This window comes from Gambusia affinis, linkage group LG06, assembly GCF_019740435.1.
Source record: "Gambusia affinis linkage group LG06, SWU_Gaff_1.0, whole genome shotgun sequence".
Lineage (NCBI taxonomy): Eukaryota > Metazoa > Chordata > Actinopteri > Cyprinodontiformes > Poeciliidae > Gambusia > Gambusia affinis.
The window spans coordinates 16,707,276-16,729,138 of record NC_057873.1 but is presented as its reverse complement, the minus strand read 5'-3'; the positions used below and the strand labels follow the sequence as shown (position 1 = coordinate 16,729,138).

Genomic DNA, 21,863 nt, shown 5'->3' with positions numbered 1-21,863 from the left:
GGTAAAAATAAGGGGAAAAATTAATAAAGAAGGAAAGGCATGGGAATAGAGCTGAATGTCAGACAATAGTTGGGTCATAAATTGATGGGGATCACAATACGTTATTGTACACCTGCACAGGGTAACGTTAAAGCTGAATGGGTTAGCTTACAGACGATGCAGTGAAGTGGTACATATTAGCTAGCAGCACTTTGTCACCAACGTCAACTGGGCTCACAAGGCACCTCTTCTTCTCAAAATGGGCTCATTTCGTCAATAAAACGTTCTGTTCTGAATTATTTAAATGACCTAATAGTGGTTCCTGTGTCCAGTGAATTTGATCATTTACAACAAGCTAGTAGCTTCAGCTAGCATGCTACGTTAACTTGACGTTAAGCACCAGCAGGCAGCAGGCAGAGTGCCCGTCTCTGCCTTCACACTGGCGGCTGCTGAGAGCACGCCGCGCCCCTCTTCGTTGCCTGCTTCGGCTGCTCAGCTCCTCTACCGACTCCCCCCAACGCTCAAGCCGGAGCGAGACGCATCGGCCACCCGGTCGAGAGACATACTTACATATTTTACCCCGCAGACTCTGTAAAATCCGAATCCTAGTGTCGTCCTCTTCCGCCATGGTCAGCGCTGAGTGTTGTTGCCGCTGCTCCGGTGCATTCAGTGCTGTTCTATCATATCCGTTTATGAATGCAAGCAGAGTGGAGGAAAGCCAGTCCCACCGCGGCGTCACGTCAACCCCCTTAGAAAAAAGAAAAGAAAAGAAAAGAAAAAAAAAAACACTGGGGTCTAAAAAAACATTTGGCAAAATATAACACTTCCCCGGAAGTCGGTGTGACTTTCTACTGCAATGTGCAGCTGAGTCCTTTTGAGAGGGAGTGAAGGTATCTGAGCGCTGTGGCTCGTTGTGCAATAACGCTTTCGGAAAACGCAGACTTGGACTTGTGGGGCTAACTAACTAATCGCGGATACCATACCACTGCTCAAGTGAACCTCTTGAGAGCGTGCCGTGTAAATGTGTCACTGGTTATGAATGAGTTGACAACCGCCCATAAACAGATTACTGAAAGGATGAGGGAGGGAGGCGGAAAGACACCACAAGGTGACTAAAATTGATTAAATTACACAAGAAAAAAGCGTAGCACATTTTCAAAACATTAGAAATTAGATTTGAGAGACTTTTTGTAAAAAGAAATATATATTTCAAACAATGAAACCCACCTGCTAACTTTAAACACATCTTCACTTTTTGTTATTGTTCTAGTTCCTGTGTGCAAGTGTAAAGCTTTTAAACATTTATTTTTAGTATTTAAAAAACAAAACGAAAGGCTTTTTTTCAAACTGCAACAAATAAAATGCTCTGCTAGCGTCCGATTGCAACAGGAGTGGTGCTTTCAGTGGTTACTTGTGTTGTGTTAAGATATGTAAAAACAAAATAACAAAAAGCTGAACTAATACTATTATTCATTTCCAAAATTAGTAGTAAATAACCAAAGAAAGTTACATGCTTTTCCATTTTTTCCTATTTGATTTTCATTGCATAGGGGATTTTTAATATTTTATTAGGTACACCTGTTTCTGTGCTTGTTAACACAAATGGCAGCAAATCAATATCCTATGCAGGTCTATAGTCTGGTGTGGACGACTTAAATTCAAACTGAGCATTAGAAGAGAGATGAAAATAGTGATCATCAGTGTTGTATCTAAGATGGTGCCAGACGGGCTGAACTGGTAAGAGTATCTTAGAAACTGCTGGAATTTTCATTTCTAACCATCTCATATTTACTGATAATGATCAGAAAAATAGAAAATACTCATTGAGCAAGCCTTTGGTTTAAGAGTTTAAAGATTATTTAAAACTGTACTTAGAGTTGTTATTGTCACTTTTTTCATGATTAGGCTACATATTTTCTTTAAATTCCCAATAATACTTTAGAGATCTGTTTTTATGTTCTTATTTTTCTACATTATTATATTTTATAAATTTATGATACACTGATGAAAGATTGTATTGTGGGTTTTTATTTTATATTTTCCATACTGTTTCGGTGGAGGATTTATATATTATTACTTTCATGATCATTTTCTTTTTAATTTTGTTGCGCTGCACTTTAATTGTGCCAAATAAATTAAACCTGAGGATTGCTGCTGATCATTTCCATCCAATCACCAACGAGATGTACTTAATACAATGGGTGATATGTAGACTCATACTTTTAGGATGATTTATTTGAAAATACCTTCTGTTTTCTTACGGTTATATGAATGTTTTGCATTGACCCGTGGTTCTAAAACTGATCACAGAGTCCAAGCTAAAAATTTGCAAGAAAATATACTATAAACCAGCATTTTGTACTTCCAAATACTGTAGCAAATGCAAACTAAAGAAAGTTGAATAAATAGTCAGATGAGCAAGTAAATGTTTTTATTTTATTACAACTTATGCTTAGAATTCTTTTGTTCACTTTTCCAACTTAAGACTTAAAAATGTAGAGAACAAAGCATACTTACACTGTATTCCTTAAAGGGGTGATATTATGTATTTTCTAGGCACATTATGGTACTTTATAGCACAATAAAGTAGTTAAGTCACCTTCAAATGTTAAAAAGGTGCTACATATGTGAGTCTGAAGCTCGGCTGGAAACTACATCTTTGTGGAAATAGGTGGTGCTTTGTTAGTGCAGTTGTATAGGCACCCCTGAAAGGCTTCCGAGGAATATTCAAAGATGGTTTTTTTCTTCTATTTTTTGTATAAAATTTATCTTATGTAAGAAAATACTTGAAGCTGGCAGAAGCTTCAAGTATCATAATACTTGAAGCTTACTTGAAGCTTTAACCCCCCTTATGTCCAAGGGGGGTTAAAATACAAATTTTGACTCAAAAAGCTGAGAGGGACAAAATGAAACAAAGCATCTACTGACTTTAACAAACCCTTACAGATCATAAACAAATTGTAGAGCTGTACAAAGTGTGCCCTCTTCAGTTGAAATATTGCAAGTAAAAGTCAGGATTTTACAGTCTTCAAATTAATGTTTTCTATTCATCTTAAAGTTGGATTCTAGTTCTTGGCAATATAAATAAAAATGATTTTCTATGCATTCTAATTAAGAAAGAATCAACATTAATAGTTGTAGTAAATAGTTTTAGTATAACTATTGGTTTATGATTATGTAATATGAAGGGGTGTAGTTATAAAGCATATGATCTGCTTAAACGCAGAACAAATCAAATTTTGAATGAAGGAAGGAACTGAAAAACATCTGGAAATTGTGTTTGGAGGCCTAACACAGATGCACTTTGAGTGGAAAAAGAGAATGAACTTTTCAGATGGGCTGCAGGTTCCTAAAGGAGCAGATAACCGTCATGTGGTTTTATAGTCTTTTATAATATGTCAAGTATGAAATGCATCTTGTAAAATGATCTGATAAATGTAACTAATGTAAGTAAAAGTCTTGTCTGGATAATGTAGCTGCTTAACTCAAAAAGTAAATTTGACATGTCACAACATGTTTTTTTTTTTATCATGTTTGCAAAGCATGGACGGAGGACAACTGTTCATAGTAACAATATTTATTTAAATAGTTTGACATGTTTTATACATACTAAATACAGAAAAAGGAGTAATCTTAATCTCAGTGGTCCTGTGTATTTAGTAGAAATTCAAATTACATCAACAAAGCTTGGAATAAAAATGGCAATTATCAAAGTATTAAACTACAAGTCAGCATAGTCTAACCATAAAGTGCAAGTCACCAATTCCAGTTATTTAAGCAAGAGGTCCAGAAAGGTGAAAACAGAAAATCCCTATTGTTTTGCTTGGACACGCTTTAAAAAAGGTGAAGCTGAAACCACAATAGGTAACAATTCTGCCACCCCACACAATGCAGAAGCTGAACTGTTATTGCACTGCATTTAAAAAACATTACAATGAGTCTCTGACTCTGACTTGCATGCATAGACAGAGGACAAAAATATCCTTGATAGTGGTGAAAAATAGTGAAAAAATAATCACAGAATTATTGGATTTAAGGTGGAAGAAATGTCAGTCTGCTAATGCAAGATTATCATAGGTTGCCTTGGCCTGTCAAAAACTTTGCAGATTTCACAAGTCAACAAAATCTCAATTGACATTTGCGTTAGTTGCATTCCTTGAAGGCCTTTAAAAGAACGGTTCCTCTTTGCACACCCATTTTTCCGGCTTGTGTAAAGAAATGTATTCACCGTTAGATTCAGAATCAGTCTTCTGAATTGGTTTGCTTGATTTCTCATAATTAATGAGATTGTTCATTCTTGGTCCTGTCGATGATTTCTTGTTGGGATCACTGTCTCTGTCATATGCTTGCTTTTTTGCAGTATGATGCATAGAATGATGAACTTTGATCCTCTTTTTCACAACTTTTTGTTTCATTTTTGAGGATGTCTGTGTAGGCAGACAGTCCATATTTGGTGATGGTGGATTTTTCATACTTAAATCTGACACATCTTGATAGGGAGTTGACGACATTAAGTCAGACATATCCTTGATTTTTGGCTTATTTTCATTTGTTGTAAAATGTGCTTCATCCATGTTTTCACATTTTATGTCAACTTCCTCTTGATTGCCACTGTCCTCTCTTTTGGTGGTGTCTTGTTTGCTGCATTCCCTTGGATGTGCTGAGTATGTAGAACACGATGTGAATGTATCATTTTTGGGACTCTTATCATTTGACTCCTGGTGTTTTTTCTCATGGCTTCTCTTTGTGGCAAGATACACAAAACGCTGGGGACAGAATGAACAGCGATATTTCTTCTCTTGGTTGGGGCTTCGGGGTGTGTTGTCAAAGCAAGAGCCATTTTCCATGCAGCTGTTGCAGATGTAATCCCCACAAGACGGTGCCTCACCGGGGGGACCTTGTTTTCCACAGGTCCGACAGAAGTAAGGATGGGAACCGATCACATGAGCTTTCAGTCCGGTCTCTGTGATAAAAGAGCTGTCACAGATGTCACAGTTGTAGGTGGGCCTAGGACTGTAGTTTCTGCTAAGACTATGTTTCAGCCCAATGCTAGCTCCTGAGCTGGTCTCCTCTGTTGGAAAATGTGTTCTCTCAAAGTGGGGTTCAGTGAAACCTGTTCTGTCTATAGAAAGTTCAGGACAGGGGTGAAACAAAGTATTTCTGTGTTTGTATCTGAACTTCTTTCTCTTCTTTTTAGCCTTGTAAGAATAGTAGGGACGCCAAAGCTGATCAGCTGTATCACCGTCATTGGTATCATCGTATGTCTCAGTGGAACCAACGGCTTCCGGTCTGAGTCGAAGCCTTGGACTCTCTGAATTTTCCCTCAGTGGACTGCACTGACTTGGGGTCTGTTCCTCATTTAGTTCTCTAGTTTTCCTCTTCTTTCGGGGGAAAAGCTTAGATCCTTTAATTTTGCGGCGGATGATGGCTTCATCACCTATTTTCACTGTTATCTGACATAGCGGCTTGGTGTCACTGTCCAGAGACGGGCCCTGGCAAGCGGGTTTGGCGATGTAAGTCTCTGTTTTTGTCCCCATTATTTTGTCTCGCATCAAATCCTTTGTGCTGGATTGAAGTATCTCCTTGGTCATCTCTTCAACCCTTTTTGCTGAAGCTGATAACTCTCCTAACTTTTTAACAGTGCTTAAGGAGTTGAAGAATGGCACACTGTGGGTAATGTGCTCTGAGTTCAACAGCACAGGCGGTTTATCTGCTTGAGGCTCAGGATTGGCCAGAGTTAGCTTGGACGAGAAGATGCTGTCACAGGCATTAAAAGGTGAATCTCTGTCTCCAGCCTCTTTCTCAGTGCTTATCTGCTTTCCCTGTTCACTATTGAGATTTTGATCAATAACTTGATTACAAGGTTTGTCAAAGCAGATGCGAGGCATGACAGGGGAGACCATCTTTGTTGTGGCCATAAAGGTTAGCGGGACAGAAGTTGTGTCAGGGTGGCTGAGGAGACTGTTTTCTTCAAATGGAGGAATAAGAGAACTGTTGTCTAAGGAGGATGAGTCACCTTTTTCACCACTTTCTGAGTATGTCTGGCTGTATGTCTTATATTGCCTTTTTCTAAACTTCATGGGCAGAAGTCTGTAGAGTTTGATTGGATAAACGCTGGCTTTCAGCCCACCATTGGCAGATTTTTTTCTGACAGCGAGGTTGGGATCAATGCCATGGAAGGACTTTTGATGGTTCTTCAAGATATAATATGTCATAAATGTCTCCAGACAGAAAATACACTGATAGCGGCGTTCACCTGTGTGCCAGATTTCATGCTTGGTGCGGTACTCTGCCAAGGCAAACACTTTATTGCAATAATGACAGGGATAAGCCCTCTGCCATGAGTGCACATTCTCATGCCGCCTCAGGCTGGACAAGGTGACATAGACTCGTTTGCACACACTGCAGTTGTATCGCCTCTGCCTTACTGTCTTCTCTTCATGTAGGCGCTCTGTTAGGTTAACTTCAGTGAGCTCTGGCATCTTCGGGCTGGGAAGATCTGCAGAGGGAGGCTGTGTTGCAGAGCTCTCCATGTTTAATCTGTCATCTGAGTGGTGCTCCACCTCTTTGGCTGATATTTCCCTGGCATCAAGCTTAGGAGGCCCTCTTCCAGTCTTTGGACATAATCTCTCGTGGTTGTGCAGTCGTTTGAGATGTATAAATTTTCTGTGACAAAATTTACAAAACAAACGAGTATCAAAATGCTTTTTATGTACCTCAGAGTGAATGGTGAGAAGGGCTTTATTTGAGAATATCTCTGGACAGTGCTCACAGCTGTAGACTGAAATGCTGTCCTCTGGGTGAGGGGAAAGCGGTGGTGGACCTAGCTCTGTGTTAGCACTGTCAGTGGTTCCACAGAGCTCTGTCTCTGTTATCTTCTCTGTCTCTGCTTCTGAAAAAAGTGCAGGCGGTGTCATAACGGTGACAGGAGCAGCAGTATCACCAACAGATAACACTGGTGTAACTGTGTTTGCTTCATCTGTTTGTTGATCTGCTGGTGCTGGAAGCATACTTTTGCCCAAAATGCCTCTCAGCCTGTGGCGCTTTTTTAGTGGGCCTGTATTCCTATACATGAGTGGTTTTGAGTGCAATATTGCTGGTTTACAGACGTTCCTGTAGTCCCACTGACTGGTGTCTTTGCCTTCAGTGGAATTGTTTACTGCATATGAGTGTTCAGACAGGGTGTGGGTTGTCTCATTGTTCCCATTGACGCTGGATATTGTAGGGAAACTTGAGGGTAGCTGTCCCACGTCTGGCGATTGCCTCTGTTTGTCTGTTTGAACCAAAGGAGTGAAGGGATTGTTACCAGGACACATTTCAGTGATAGAGAAGGCATTGGTAATGCGAGGTCCTCTTGCACTGTCTGTCTCCTCACGCCTGGAGGCTTCCTTCTTTGTTGTTGAAGATTTTGTGTTTGCACTAGAGTCTCTAGGAGTAACACATTCATCCTGCTGCTCTTCCTCTGCAAGCTTTTCCAAAAAAGGAATTCCAAGTCTTCTTCCAGCTGCTGCGAGTCCCCCTCTGTTCTCTTCACCAAGCAATGTCAACTTTGAGGAGTATATGAAGTTGAGGATGCAGGCAAAGACTTCGGACTTTAGGTCCATAAGCTCTAGTACTTGGCTGGAGCTGCATGTATCTGTGGTTGTGAGAGTGCTTCTGAAGAATCCGCTGCATGCAGCCAAGATATTTTTGTGGGCCCGAAACTTCACATCCTCTACAACGATGGTAACGTCACAGAAGAGGCCTTGTGACCGCTGCTCATTGAGCTTGCTCAGCACAGTAGAAGGGTGTGTGCTGTCCATTAGGTTTGGATGCATAGGCCCACTGCAGTCATCTAAAAAAGAAAAAAATAAGAAATTATTATGCCACATGTAGTAAAGTAGAAAACTGTAAGATTATGAAATGTATTTATTTCCTTTTTAAAGCCTTTCAGCGCTTTTTCTGTTTTAACACTAGATGGCAGCAACATTCTGACACGGAGTGCCAGTTTTTATCACCAGTTGCTGAATGTAAACCTGATGACCTCCAGACCATTTTATGCATAAAGAATGTAGCCTACCTCCAAGTTTGCCTGATTTGAATTCAGTCTTAAGGATTTTTTTAAAAAAGCATGTTATCATAGAACACACTTAAGAGTAAAATGATTCATCATGAAGGATCTACCGTAAATTGTGTCTCTGGATATATGAGTTTTTGTTTAATTTCAGACACCTTAATTGATCAACTAAATCACTTTAGAGTGCTACAGATCTGGAGGAGAGTAATTATTTTATAAAAAAAAAGTTATTTATTCAATAATGCTTAAAGATTATTAAATAAATGTGGGGAAATAAAAACTACTGTACCCAAATTGAGACAATAAAATGCAGAGCTGGGCATCACATATAATTGCAATTATCATCAATAATTGGGATTGTTGATGATGATTGCAATTATCGTAATGATGCAATATTTTGCATCATTTTATATTTTCACATAGTGCCATGCATGCATATTCCTTTCAGATGCCTCGAAAATAATCGTTGCTAGTATTTCATTCTGCTAAACAATCATTTAATAGTTAATGATAGAAATCATAGCTAACAGTGTGATAAAATGAAGCACATTTTGCATTTTTTAGACTTGGAGACTTTCTTTGCTTCATCCTATTGGTGTGCATTAGGACAGAATAAAAACTGAAAAGAAAATGCTGTGATGACAAACTAAATGAGATCAGTTCTAAATTACATTGAACTGAGCTAACCACACATTCATTTATTTGAATGTATGAGTATTATCTTAACACTGTGAGCCTCTCATTGTGTAGAGCAATCTGAGTCATTTTTGTTTTGCATATCATGCTGGCTGTACATGGTAAGACACACTTCGTTACTTCTAAATGATGAATCATGAACTTGTGTTGCTGTTATTTACAGCTTCCCTTTGTGCTTTAATTTCGTCAGAAGTATAATTACAACTGCTGTATTAAATATTACATCTCTAGGAGCACTTGAGACTTACTGTGCCAAACAACGCATTTCTGTTAAAACTGTTGAAACCTAATGATAAAACATCAAAGTATTATCTTTCTTGATCAACATATTTTGTCTCACGTTATGCTTATTATCTCTAGTTTTACTAATTGTAAATAACGTTCACGCTGATGTCTTTAACACTGCCATGTTTTGCTAATTGTTTTTAAACACAGAACAGTGTTTCCTCTAAAGAGGACGCTGGTAATTATCAGAGAGGTTTCTTTAATTCTAATGTTGTGATGTATACCAAATACAATATGGCCGCCAGTGTCTGTAAAGCCTTTCAGACGACTGAAAACACAACTAACCTCCTGCCTTCTATCGCAGACGGGCCTCCGTTGTCATGGCAACATGCTATGGCGCAGCACTTATTGGAATTCAGCCGGATGGCAATCGACTGTAACTGCCGTCAGAGGTTTCAGTTTACCTCTTGTTAAAAAAAAACAACAACACTGTGCCCTTTTTAGGAACCCTGCTGCAAGCAGAAATGCACAAAGCAATGGAGGTTTGCCTTTGTCTCCACCTGACTATACTTTGTCTTTTGCTTGCCGAGGTCTGAGTCTTTGTGTCTGCAGCACAAAATGGACTTTCAGATATTTCAGCGTTATCTGATGGAGAAGTATGTTCCGAACACATAGAATTGTTCATCTTTTTGCGCTATTTGTCGATCAGCATCGCCCTCTCCCTCCAGGAAGCTTCTTCAATCCACCACATTCATTTTTTGGTTGGCATCAGTTGTTGTGGTTTGTTGCAGCCACATGCTGAGCGGAATTTCTTAACTTGTTATCACTGCTTTTTTTTAATTTGCCACACCCCGACTTAGTCTACCTTCAAAGACATAATTTGCTTTTATATTTTTTTTCTGAAAAATAGAAATCCCCTGACGTCAAACCACAAACTGAGAAATGTCAGAGCAAGATACAGAAAGTATTGTAAAATGACAAACAAACTGTCAAGGCAAAAAACCCCTCTTCAGCTCTGCAAGGCATACTTCCGCACACATACACACACAAGCAGGTTAGATTTTGAGGGTAAGCATGCAAAACGTACCTTAGTGAATCAGAGAAAATGATGCACAACGAACAGGAAACAATACTGTGCAATATCCCTTTCTCTACGGCCTGGCATACACACAGTGATGCACGAAAAACAGTTTCATAAGAGATAGGCGAAAGTACTTTTTCCCCTATGATGGTCGCTGAACAGTGGTGGTGTCTGAAGCCGAGCTTTTTCTGACGTCTTTCTTCCTCTCCCTCCCTCTCATCAGTGTGCAGATGACTTCAGCTCCAGCATCTATCGCTTCTATCCATGCAGCCCGGGTCCTGGGCTAGAGCTGCCCTACCCTCCTATGTCCTACAGCACTACAGCGAATGGAATAACTCAATTTTTTTCTTTTTTTTTTTTGCAGAATGTAGCTAAATTGGAGCATAGGTCTGTCCCATGTACTAGCTGGGCAACAGACGCTTTCGTTCTGGAGCCACTAAGCAGGAAGCGGCAACTTTTATTAAGCATCGCAGAGAGCTGTAGGGAGCGCAGAGAAATGCAGGGCTCTACATCACACATCAGCTCTGTTCTTCATCCCACAGCCAGAAAACACGCTCAGCTGCATTACTGTGAGCGCTCATAGCGAGTGGTCCCGAGCCGAATAACGGATGCCGTATTAAACCTCCCCAGCACCGCAAACTAGATCCAAGTGGAGCCTGATGCGTGCTTTTACAGGACAATGCCTTGCATGAAATATAAATCATCATGAGCCCTCTAATATCCACCTTAAATGCATAACAGCACACCATCTGCTGGTGCACACAGTCTCTGTCTGTGCAGCAGCATATCACACCACTGCCTTTCGCCCATGCCTTGATAGTCACTGTGGTTAGAATAGATAAAGCTGAAGCAAAGAGGAGATGACACACACTGCCGCCCGGTTGTGCAAAGCAGCAATCACTGTCCAGATGTTTAGCGATGCTTTTTCTGGCTGAGATAAAAACAAACCGTGCTCTCTGCAGCGACTTGGGGTATACCTATATAGAGGCTGCTGATTGATGCGAAAGCAGCAGATGCGTCAGCACTGCAGACGAGGGGGGAGGGGAGGAAGCCAAACACACGACGTGGCTCGGTAGCCTCTCCACTAGCCTCTAAAGACAGAAGCAATTGCTTAGGCCCACCCATCCTGACTAGTACTTCCATTTAACCAAACAAGCGATGTTACATGGCTGCTGATGTGAAAGAGCAGGTGCAGTATCTGTAAGAATAAGCTTACTTGTTGCATCTAAATGCAAAGAAGACACATATCATTTTATGTGTGTGTGTGTGGTTTTTTTTATATGATAAACTATTGATCAGTTGTTTATCCATTTTTTATTATTTGTATTGTAGCAAATATGAATGCAAAGCTTTAAATTATTTTTGATCCTGGTAGAAAAATATGCTAAACTCTTTCTTCTAAAGTCAGTCTCTTCTAGGTTTGGAGACCTATTTAAGAAAGTAGTACGGATCCTTTAAAGACATTTGTTAACTACAACAAATAAATATAAACTTAGTGTATATTATTGATTTATTTCAGAGATGAATAGACATAAGTAAGGGAATTGTTTTGAAGTGAAAGGAAACTTATTTGTAGTTTTTAGAATGTCTGAAATCTGAAATGTGAAGCTTATGTTTGTATTCAGATCAGTCAGTATTTTGTAGAGCTTCCTGTCACTGCTGTTACAGCTTCTGGTCTTTAGGGATATGTCTCCATCAGGTTTGTGAATCTGGAATTATTATAATTATTATATATTATTATTAGAATTCCTAAAAGCTGCCCCTCAAATTGAATGAAGAGTATCCGTGAACACAGTCTTTTTAATTCTTGTCATAGATTCTAAATTGTACTTGAGTCTGAAATTTGACAGGGACATACAAACCAATGAATGTGCTTTCTGAACTATTCTGTTGTCGCACTAACTCTGTTTTAGGGTATTTCTCCTGTTAGAAAGTAGACCTTTACAGCCTTTGACAGGTTTTCTTATAGGATAGTTCTGTATTTAGCTCCATCCGTCTTCCCATCAATTCTGACCAACTTCACTATTCCTGCATAAACAATATATTGTCACAGCGTGATATGATAACCACCATAAATTTCAAGAACTCAAGGATTTTATTGCCATACCAGCTCTCATATTTTCTCTGTAGTAAGAAATTAAGACTTAGGTCTCAGTTTAAGAAGCCTAATAAATGAATATAAGTAATAGACAAGTATATCAATATATAATTAGTAAATATATAAAGTATAAATAAAAGCATGTAAATATATATTTTTAAAAAGTTAAAAAGTGAGTATCAAGAGTGGCTATAGTTCAGCGGCCTGACAGCTGCATGGTAGAAACTGTTTTTGAGCCTGGAGGTCTTGCACTGAATGCTCCTCAGCTGCTTGCCTGAGGTGAGTGGCTGGAAAAGTCTGTGTGCAGGAAGGGTGGAGTCCTTCATGATGCAGACCGCCCTTGTTTCAAAAGGTAACTTCTCATTGAAGCAAATTTGGGTACCCCAAAGTTCTATTCTGGGACTTATTCAACATCTATATTCTCCCACGAGCTGAGGTTATAACAGGAAATAAGATTAGCTGCCATAACTAGGCAGATGATACATAGCTCTACATTACGATGTCAATAGGTGACTCTGAATCCATCCAAGCACTGAACAGATGCTTAGAACAGATAAACATATGGCTGTGCCAAAACTTTCTCTAGCTGGACAGAAACAAAACTGAAGTCATTATCTTTGGACCTAAAGAGGAACGATCTAGAGTCAACGCACAGCTTCTGTTATTACTACTAAAAACCAGCGATCAGGCCCGAAACCTGGGAGTAGTGATGGACTCTGACCTGAAGATTCAGAGCCACATAGTGACAGTTACAAAGTCGGCCTTCTATCACCTGAAGAACATTGCCAGGATGAGAAGACTAATGTCCGTCTCCCAGCAGGTTCTAGAGAAACTCATCCGTGCGTTTATCTTTAGTCGCACTAATTACTGCAACAGTGTCTTTACAGGTCTGCCTAAAAAAACAGACACCTGCAGCTGATCCAGAACCCCGCTGCTTGAGTTCTCACTAAAACCAGCACGATAGAGTACATCACCCTAATTCTAAAGTCCCTACACTGGCTCTGTGTAGCTCAGAATAGACTTTAAAATACTGTTGTTAGTTTATAAATCACTGAACGGTTTGGCACCACAATAAATTAAAGATCTGTTGTTGCTGCATCAACCTTCCAGACCCCTCAGGTCTTCTGGTTCTGGTCTGTTCTGCACCCCCAGAACCAGAGCCAAACATAGAGAAGCAGCATTCAGCTTCTATGTATCACAAATGTGGAATAAACTTCCAGAAAATTGCAAAACAGCTGAAATACAGAGTGTTTTTGAATCTAGACTAAAAACCCACCTGTTTAGAGTTGCTTTTGAAACATTATAAATGAGACTGGTGACCTGTCCAGGTGTACTTGGTCTCTCGCCTGTTGACAGCTGAAGATAGGCACCTGCACCCCTCACAAATCCAATGAGATAAATGTGCATGATGATATATGATAATATCTGGGTAATAATCTAAATATACTTCTAGATATTAATACACAACAACAAAAATTAGAACAGGAAAACTAAAATATCTGAACAAAATCTAAACAAACTAAACTACAAAATGGTTTTAATGATTGTAAAGCTGAGAGATCCAAAGAAATCTTCTGAAAAAAATAAATAAATGTAACATTTACTGAATTGCTCTATATTCAAAAACACAAAGTGCTCTTTGACATTTGTGTTTTCTGTTTTGTCTGTTAAGCCAAATGTCATTTTCCCCAAAGTTGCTTTGTGAGAACAAAAAGATAAGAACTTCTCACAGGTCAGGATAAGATAACTCTGTTCACTACTGGTCAAACTAACCTGTGTGCTGCTCCCACTAAGGGCTGCCAAGAGGTAAATCATTGATAAAAGCAGCACATGTATAAAACACATAGGAATAACACATTTCTAACATAGATGTGATTTACTTCCCCTTCACAGTCGTGTTCTATTTTTGTTGGTCTGCCATTTGAAATGTTTTCTGATGTGTGCCATTTTGTGATATCAGACTTATGTAGCTTCATTAGGATACTCAAGGACATTTTAAATGAAATCAGTCATTCCCATTCCTGCACTTTCATCTGACAGAGGCAAGGCTGCTATATCGTGACATTGGCCCTTCTGTCTACCACCAGCTGGCAAGATGGGTGAAGGGTCTTGCCCAAGAACACAATGACATATACGGGTAGGACAGGGACTTGAACCAGTGACCCACTGATTACAGGACGAATTCTGACCCTTGTCACCACTTTCCTCCATAAGTTAAGTAAATTACCTCAAAATGCAAAATATTTCACCTGTGGACTATTTCAGCCATTGTGCCATGATATTTGTCTTTTAGCAAACATTTCTGTTTGCTGTTGACGGCTTTAGGAAGAATCACTCTGTTCACATTCAATATCTACACTGTAAAAAAAGGCGTACACTTACTGTAAAGAATTGTGAAATACCAACATTTACTGACAGTAATATCCAAAGCATTATATTACAGTAGAAAATACCTAGAATTACAATAACTCAATAAACATCTATTTCAAGTAATTTTGACAGTGATGAAATGCAGAAAACACAGAAATATATTGTAAAAATATAAGTAATTATAAAATTCATAGAAAAATATTGTAAGATTGCCAGCAGTTAATTACTGATTTTGCTGATATTTATATCTGCAATGTAAAACCGTAAATCAGACTGTAAAAGTAGTTTTTACAAAGAATAGAATGCTGGTGGGATATTTTGGTTTCTTTTTTAATAATGCCTTTTATACACCAAACTGAAATCTCAAAGGTAGACCAGGAATCGAGCTGGCGATCCACCGATTGCAAGGCAAACTCCTACAGCCGACACCACCATCATTTACGACTTCTATTAATTGATATATTTGGGATTATTTAATTTTATGCCAACCATAGATTTGTCATACATTAACCCTCTGATGCGTGAGTGACTGACTATATGGTCTTCTGTGAGTGGGTCTTTTATGACTTGGGTTGCAGTCTATGTGTTTTTATGCTATTTTTGTCATTTTGATTCAAAATAATGTTTTGTATTATACTTTCTACTGTGTTTTATTTCACAAAAGAATTATTTTATGTTTGAAATATTTTCATTTTTCACCTTTTAAAATGGTTTTAGAACAATTTGTAGAACATTTGTGACAATTTGTAGAACATTTTTAAAACAAAATGACAACAACAGCAATTTTACAACAGCATTGATGAAATGTCAATAATGGACTATTTCAACATCCATTATGTGTGTGTGGGTGTGTGTGTGTGAGTGGGGTGCGAAAGGGTACATTTCTTGAAACTAGGTAGCTAACCAAGCTAGCTAACATTACTGTCTGTATTCTATTATGCTATGTGTATCACGCATTTGAATGTATGTATGTGTGAATTTATTTATCCATCCATCCATCCATCTTTTTTCGCTTATTGGTCAGGTCGCGGGGTCAGCAGCCTAAGTAGGGAGGCCCAGACTTTGCTCTCCCCAGCCACCTGTTCCAGCTGCTCCAGGGGAATCCCAAGGCATTTCCAGGACACCTGGGAAACATAGTCCCTCCAGTGTGTCCTGGGTCTTCCTCTGGGTCTCCTCCTGGTGGGTCATGCCCAGACCACCTCACCAGAGAGGCGTCTAGGAGCCACCTCAACTGGCTCCTCTCAACATGAAGGAGCAGTGGCTCTACTCTGAGTCCCTTCAGGATATCTGAGCTTCTCACCTTATCTCTGAGGGAGAGCCCAGAGGACATGATCCAAAGCTCATGACCATAGATGAAGGTAGGAACATAGATCAACCGGTAAATTGAGAGCTTTGCTTTTTGTCTCAGCTCTCTCTTCTCCATGACAGACCGGTACAGCGCCCGCTTCACTGCAGACACTGCATCAATCCGCCTGTTGATCTTTCACTCCATTTTTCCCTCATTGGTGAACAAGACCCCAAGATACCTGAACTCCTCCACATGGGGCAGGACACCCATCCCCCCAATCCGGAGAAGGCACTCTATTCTTTTTCAGCTCATTTATTTATATAGCTATGAATTTTTATTTTATTTATTGAGATGATAAAAGAAAGAACCTTGAACACATTGATCAACAGGTTTTGCATGTCATTCAACACATTTTTCTCTTGGTTTTCTTATCCATGGTGTCAGACACACACAGACACGCACACACAAATAATACACATATTATATTCACAGTATAGGCAGTAATGTTAGTTAGTTGGTTAGATAACTAGTGTTGGCTAACTTTGAAGTAGGCTAATATGTTGATTTGTGACAATAACACTGTCACATTACTCATGATTGACATACACACACGCGCACACATCCCCACACACACATTTGTGAGGTAAAAAATAAAAATAATATTTATATATAACAGTTCTTGCTGTGTAAAATATTACTCAGAGGTGACACTTAGGACTCAGTGTGTATGGTTCACAAAAAATTGTTTCCCTGACAGTCACAGTTAGTAAGAAAGATTCCATAGGAAGATTAAATTCCATAGGAAAAGAATGCGGTTCATTTCTGACCCACTCACGGAAGAATGGGGTAGTAATATAAAACAGGCCATTTCTTAAAATGTATAAAAGTTAATCTAAAAATTTGAATTGCATGATGTCAGTAACATATTTTTTTCAGGAATACCTGGAATATGAAGTGATGAAAACGTTTCATAACAAAATACAGGCAGTTTTGGTTGCCAGAACTTTACCGTGTAAAGACAGTAAAGTTACAGTATTTTACTGTAAATTAGAGCCGTTTTTTTTTGGTTTTTTTTACAGTGTACATCTAAACTGGAAACAAAATGGCAGCTGGGTAGGAAAAAAATCTGTTTATACCTTAAATCCTCTATATGTTGGATTACGTTTTGTATTATATAAGAGGAATCTCACCATCTAGCCCTAACATCACAGCCAGGAAGTATTTAAAACAACAGGAAAAATATACAGGCCTTTATGCTTCTGTGGCTCAGTGATCCCAGCTGTGGCCTGTGGGAACGCTCATCGGCTGGAAGGCAAACACCGGCGCACCAAGCTGAGTAGGCCTTATATAAAGCAATCCCAGTTAACAAAGAGGTTTATGCACGGGAGAATTCATCTTGCTGTAGTAATAAGCACCCATACCTGTAGTCGCCTATTAAAAAACGTTTCTGTGTGGAAGGTCTTGCTTTGGGCCCGTCTCTGGCGCAGTGGAAGTCTCTCTGCTGCTTGTTTAGGCGCAGGAGGGTAGAGCGACTACCCGGCCTCCGTTGTTGCGTTGGCCCATCTTAGGCCTTTCCCATCTTCTGTCATAGCTGCTGGCGGTGTGGACTTTGCTTCTGGCAGAGATTTCCCTGCTCCTGCTGTGCAAAGTTGCCTTGTGGAGACAGCTGCCAGTGCTGCGTCACTCTGGCTGCATCACTGACCTACAAAGAGTTTCTGAAAAGGAGGGGTGGTGAAGCGAATGTGTGGAGCAGAAAAAAAGGAAAAGGGATAAGCAGAAAACAACAAGCCTAGCTCCAACAAACAAATGGATGGGGCTTCCGTTCTCCCTTAGTTTGAGGCCCGGTTGCTGCTGTGGTATTCAGGAAGTGAGTCAAGGAGACAGATCCTTTATTGTTATGTAATGAACTTTTTTTTTTCCCTCCCAGAACAGTCTCAGCTGAGAAGTCTGTGCGAGAGGCTAATAATAGGCCATAATTCCTCAGTGAGGCCTGCATGTGGCCATGTCAAATCATAGAAGGTCAGCTAGTGTTTAATGTATCATTAAAAAAATCTAAATTGTCTGCCTCATTGTTAATAAAAGATAATTTTTGTCTTATTGCCTTTCTTTTAAAACAAAATATACCATGTCAAATTGCAGCTTTTTAAATATTCTGTGACAAAATACAGCTATTTTAAAACTGTAAAAAGTTCGTACCTTCATCTAATGTTACAGTAGCTTTCTTGGGACAGAAGCAGATGCTCATGAAATTTGATTTGCCCAAAATTTCAAGGCAGGATCACTTAGGCCTGGAAGTGGTAACCAGAACTACAGCACTTGTTTTGCACACGCCACCCTAGGGTTTGTTTTTCTTGATTCTCCTCCTCCTCCTCCCTACATCATCCTGCTTTCGCTGCTGTGCTGCTCCCTCTGCTGGCTCATTGAAAGAACACATCACAGTGGAAACACACTGAAGTGGAATGTCTGTCTTCACGTATAGACGTTGAAGACAACGTCTATACGTGAGGACCACCACCAGAGGGCACTACAATAATTTGCTCAAATGTAAACAGGAAGTATGTAAACCGACGTTGTCCTCCGATCTGATGTCAGCAAGACTCAAGCATTTAAGATCTTTTGATTATATTTTGCTACCTTGTGTTTTGATCTCATTTAAAGTATATATGTTATGTTAATTTTTTATGTAGCATAATTTGAGTTGCCTGTAATTTTGCATAATGTTAAAACTTTTTTTTTCAAAAATGCAACTGTTAGCAATATGTTTTTGTAATTTTCTAATTTGTTTTAAGAATGCTTTTGCACATTTTTTTCATTTTGTTCACTAAAAAATAACAACAAAAATCTGTTGTGTTGTTCATTTTTACTGCTCTTCGGTGCTATTGCTGCTGGTGTCACTCATTGCCGTTCAAGTCGACATCATCGTCGATGCCATTAATGTTGGTGCCATCACTGTGAAAGAAGGTAAAAAAGGTCATCTTCCATCCCATGGCTCTTCCTAAGTCCTCCATGTCAGGTTGGTAATCAGGACAGTCGTTCTTCACAAGCATTTCCCAAAACTTGTCAGAGTCGCAGAGCTATGGTCCAGTTAGACCCCATGACAGGAAGACGAGGATTGTTAAAATTTTTAGACTGTTAATGTACAATCATGCAAATGATTAAAAATAAAGCAAATCCAGCAATCTCATTATTGTAAATTTGCTGTTCTGTAAGGCTCTTACCATTCTGAATCTTTTGGAAACCTGTGCCAACACAAATCTCTCTTTCAGCTGTAAGAAGGAGATAATTCTGAGCAGTAAGTCATCCGGTATGCGATCAAGATAGTCGTAGTTTCCCCGACACAGTGACAGCGAGTACTCCAGGATCTTCTCACCAAAAACATGGCTAATATCATCTATGGAGGACATGTATTGTGGCAATGGTAATTTCTTGAAATCTCACCTAAATATTGTTATTGACAACTTAGCAAAGAGCTAAGCTAAATTATACCACACTTTCTTAATGACTGTCTTTTGCTATGTAAATCTTCAGAACGTGAAACATCCCACTATTTGAACCATGTTTTTGAACCAAGAATGTATTTTAAAAGACAATTAGCCCACCAACAATTAGCCCCTTCTAACTACCACCAGCAGGCAAGGTGGGTGAAGTACAAGTGTCTTGCCCAAGGAAACAATGACAAAGATGGACAGAGAAACCAACAACCCACTGATTACAGGACAAATTCCTACCTCCCTCGCCACTATTGCTCCACTTATTGGCGATGTTATTATTGTGGTTACATTGTACAATTATAATTATATCTTCATTTGATTTTCTTTTTCATTTGGTGAATAAATTTACAGAAACCAAAGTTTGTTGTTTTCCTAATTTTTTGCCAGGGGTGTCAATACACAGGGATGACACAGTATATGCTTGAAGTATTTTTTTAAATAAAAAAACTATGAGATCAAAGTTGTTCGTGCTGCTTCAAATTTCACAGAGGTTTTCATCTGTGTCTTTGCTGCAGGTGAGTTTTACATGTTGACACGAAATAAAACCTTCAAAATGGGGTACCAAATTTTTTAAATGCAGTTAGCAAGTTAATATTAATTTTCCATAATAGTGTTAATAGTTTGGCTTCCCTGAAATAAATTACAAAGAAATGGAAGGTGGATCCAGACTTTTAGAATGCTTTTTTTCTACTGATTTGTGGCTTCATTCCTAATGTAACAAGAATTACAATTTTCCCTGTAAGGAGATATAATCCTCAGTCAACTGAACGTTTATTTTAAGGGGCAATAATTACACCAGACAGAGTTCTGCATAGCAAAGGTGATTCATTCAAGCTTAACTCTCCTGTTATGTTCGTTTCTAGGGTACAGCAAAAATGTTCGTGGGTTAATTTGACCGGGAGAGTGTTTAATCATGCAATAGTGTCAGAAACCAAAAAATTCCTCCAAAACATTTTTGCACCTGATTATTAACTCCAATACTAACCATTTCAATCAATTTTTGTGCAATGATGCTTTTTCATTTCTCAGAAATTAAAGATCAATGATCTTTAATTTGGACATATAAAATGGAATTTCCATTTTTTATGTCCACTGAAAAAACCCCCATCTAGACACAAAAAAACAATAATTTCCTTAAAATTGATCTTTGGTAATTTTTTTAAAATTACACTTTATTTTTTCTTTCAATGGGTGATCTTTATAATTGAACTTGAGACACACATACTGTTCAGAATCAAACTGACCCGCTGATTAAAATCAAGATAAAGGACTTATACAGAGAGTATATATGTTTTCCTCCACTTCTGCTGAGTGTCCACCCACACTGAGTGGAGTTTGTCCACGGGAACAGAAAAAGTTTCCGTCAAAAATTATATGAACACCTGCTCTCTCGCAGTTTTCTTGTGAAGTAAAGAGAATAGTGAGAACGTGGGTTTGTGTCCGTGTACATGCGCATGTATGTGTGTGGTGTGTTGTGTTTGTGTGTGTGTGGTGAAATATGATTCCTAGCTGCAAGAAAACATAGAATTAGAAATTTTTTAATCTTTTTTTACACTTTAACTTGACTGCTGGGTCAAATTGACCCAAACAGTAACTATGTAAAAAGTAGACCCAGAGGGTGGTGCACATGTGTAAAATGAATAAATTTTCATTTTATATGTAGAGTACACCTATTAAGACAAATATAAAAAGCTTCATGCAAAAAAAAATAAATAAATAAAAAAAATAAAATGCTTCCAACTATTTAAAAAAAATAATAATTAAACTTTAAAACGGGTCAATTTGACCCGGAACATAACAGGAGGGTTAAACATTAAACATAAAAAGAGATAAAGGACATAAATACGTCTTACACTGAAGTTGTTTGTCAAGTAGAAAATTAGAAAAAGTTGACCTCAGCTGTTTCGGAGGACGAAACTTATTTTCAAGTCGTAAAGAGACGGTCCACATATTCAATATTACCTTAAATTAAACAAATAAACAGACAGAAAATGGGGAACTCAAAGTAAGAAAATTGTTACCTCAGTAATTCTAGATTAGTAAAAATGTGTGAGAACTCATTCAAGTATGTGCATTTATGCTCAAGACATACCCTACCTCATTTCTGGTAATCACAAAATTGTAAAAATCTTTAGAGGGCGCTGGGCCCTGGCCAGAAATTTCAAACAGCTTCTCCCCAAGCAACGACGCCATTTTGGACGCAGCACTGTATCCATGACAACACGAAAACAACTCTGTCTTAAATATTTCAATAGAATAGAATGCATTCATTGTCACGTTTACACTGAAAGATTCAAAGCCAAAATTTCAGGGCGCACATTTAAAATATAACAATAAATATAACAGTATATAAAAAAATCAACGGCAGAGGAATACGATTAGTGGACGTACGTTTGAGCAACAGAAAAATAATTATGATGGCTTAAATTATTAACAGAGTTATATTTTTACACATTCAGAGAGATAGAAAGAGAGAGAGAGACGAAAGTGGGAGGAGGTGAGGGGGGTTCACGACCCAGCGGATTTATATTTAATATTTGTGACAAGCTAGTATCTCCAATGTTTAACTGATCACAGCT

The 21,863-nt window shown here is 38.7% G+C and overlaps 3 protein-coding genes across 8 annotated transcripts in view; all 3 read right to left on the bottom strand.

The window, feature by feature from the left end:
- rasa2 (RAS p21 protein activator 2) overlaps positions 1-1,031 on the bottom strand; it is a 28,370-nt gene extending 27,339 nt beyond the window's left edge. The window contains exon 1 of the mRNA XM_044118647.1: positions 550-1,031. Coding sequence (XP_043974582.1) covers positions 550-607 — 58 coding nt within the window. The 5' untranslated portion in view covers positions 608-1,031. The remainder of the gene's footprint in view (positions 1-549) is intronic.
- A 2,495-nt stretch (positions 1,032-3,526) lies between these two features.
- zbtb38 (zinc finger and BTB domain containing 38) lies at positions 3,527-18,275 on the bottom strand. 6 transcript variants are annotated; one of them, XM_044118642.1, is made up of 4 exons: positions 17,990-18,275; positions 17,215-17,508; positions 17,043-17,135; positions 3,527-7,813 (listed from the first exon to the last, which is right to left on the bottom strand). In XM_044118642.1, the coding sequence occupies exon 4, from the start codon at positions 7,794-7,796 to the stop codon at positions 4,146-4,148; it is 3,651 nt and encodes a 1,216-aa protein (XP_043974577.1). In that variant the 5' UTR covers positions 7,797-7,813; positions 17,043-17,135; positions 17,215-17,508; positions 17,990-18,275; the 3' UTR covers positions 3,527-4,145. The 6 variants fall into 6 exon arrangements, with proteins under 6 accessions (XP_043974577.1, XP_043974580.1, XP_043974579.1 ...); XM_044118645.1 differs by lacking the exons at positions 17,043-17,135; positions 17,215-17,508; positions 17,990-18,275 and adding exons at positions 11,015-11,128; positions 13,412-15,401; XM_044118644.1 differs by lacking the exons at positions 17,043-17,135; positions 17,215-17,508; positions 17,990-18,275 and adding an exon at positions 13,412-15,401.
- A 361-nt stretch (positions 18,276-18,636) lies between these two features.
- fbxo36a (F-box protein 36a) lies at positions 18,637-21,483 on the bottom strand. Its single transcript, XM_044119422.1, has 4 exons — positions 21,382-21,483; positions 21,138-21,246; positions 19,012-19,184; positions 18,637-18,867 (listed from the first exon to the last, which is right to left on the bottom strand). The coding sequence occupies exons 1-4, from the start codon at positions 21,475-21,477 to the stop codon at positions 18,685-18,687; spliced, it is 561 nt and encodes a 186-aa protein (XP_043975357.1). The 5' UTR covers positions 21,478-21,483; the 3' UTR covers positions 18,637-18,684.
- Between the last annotated feature and the right edge of the window lie 380 nt (positions 21,484-21,863).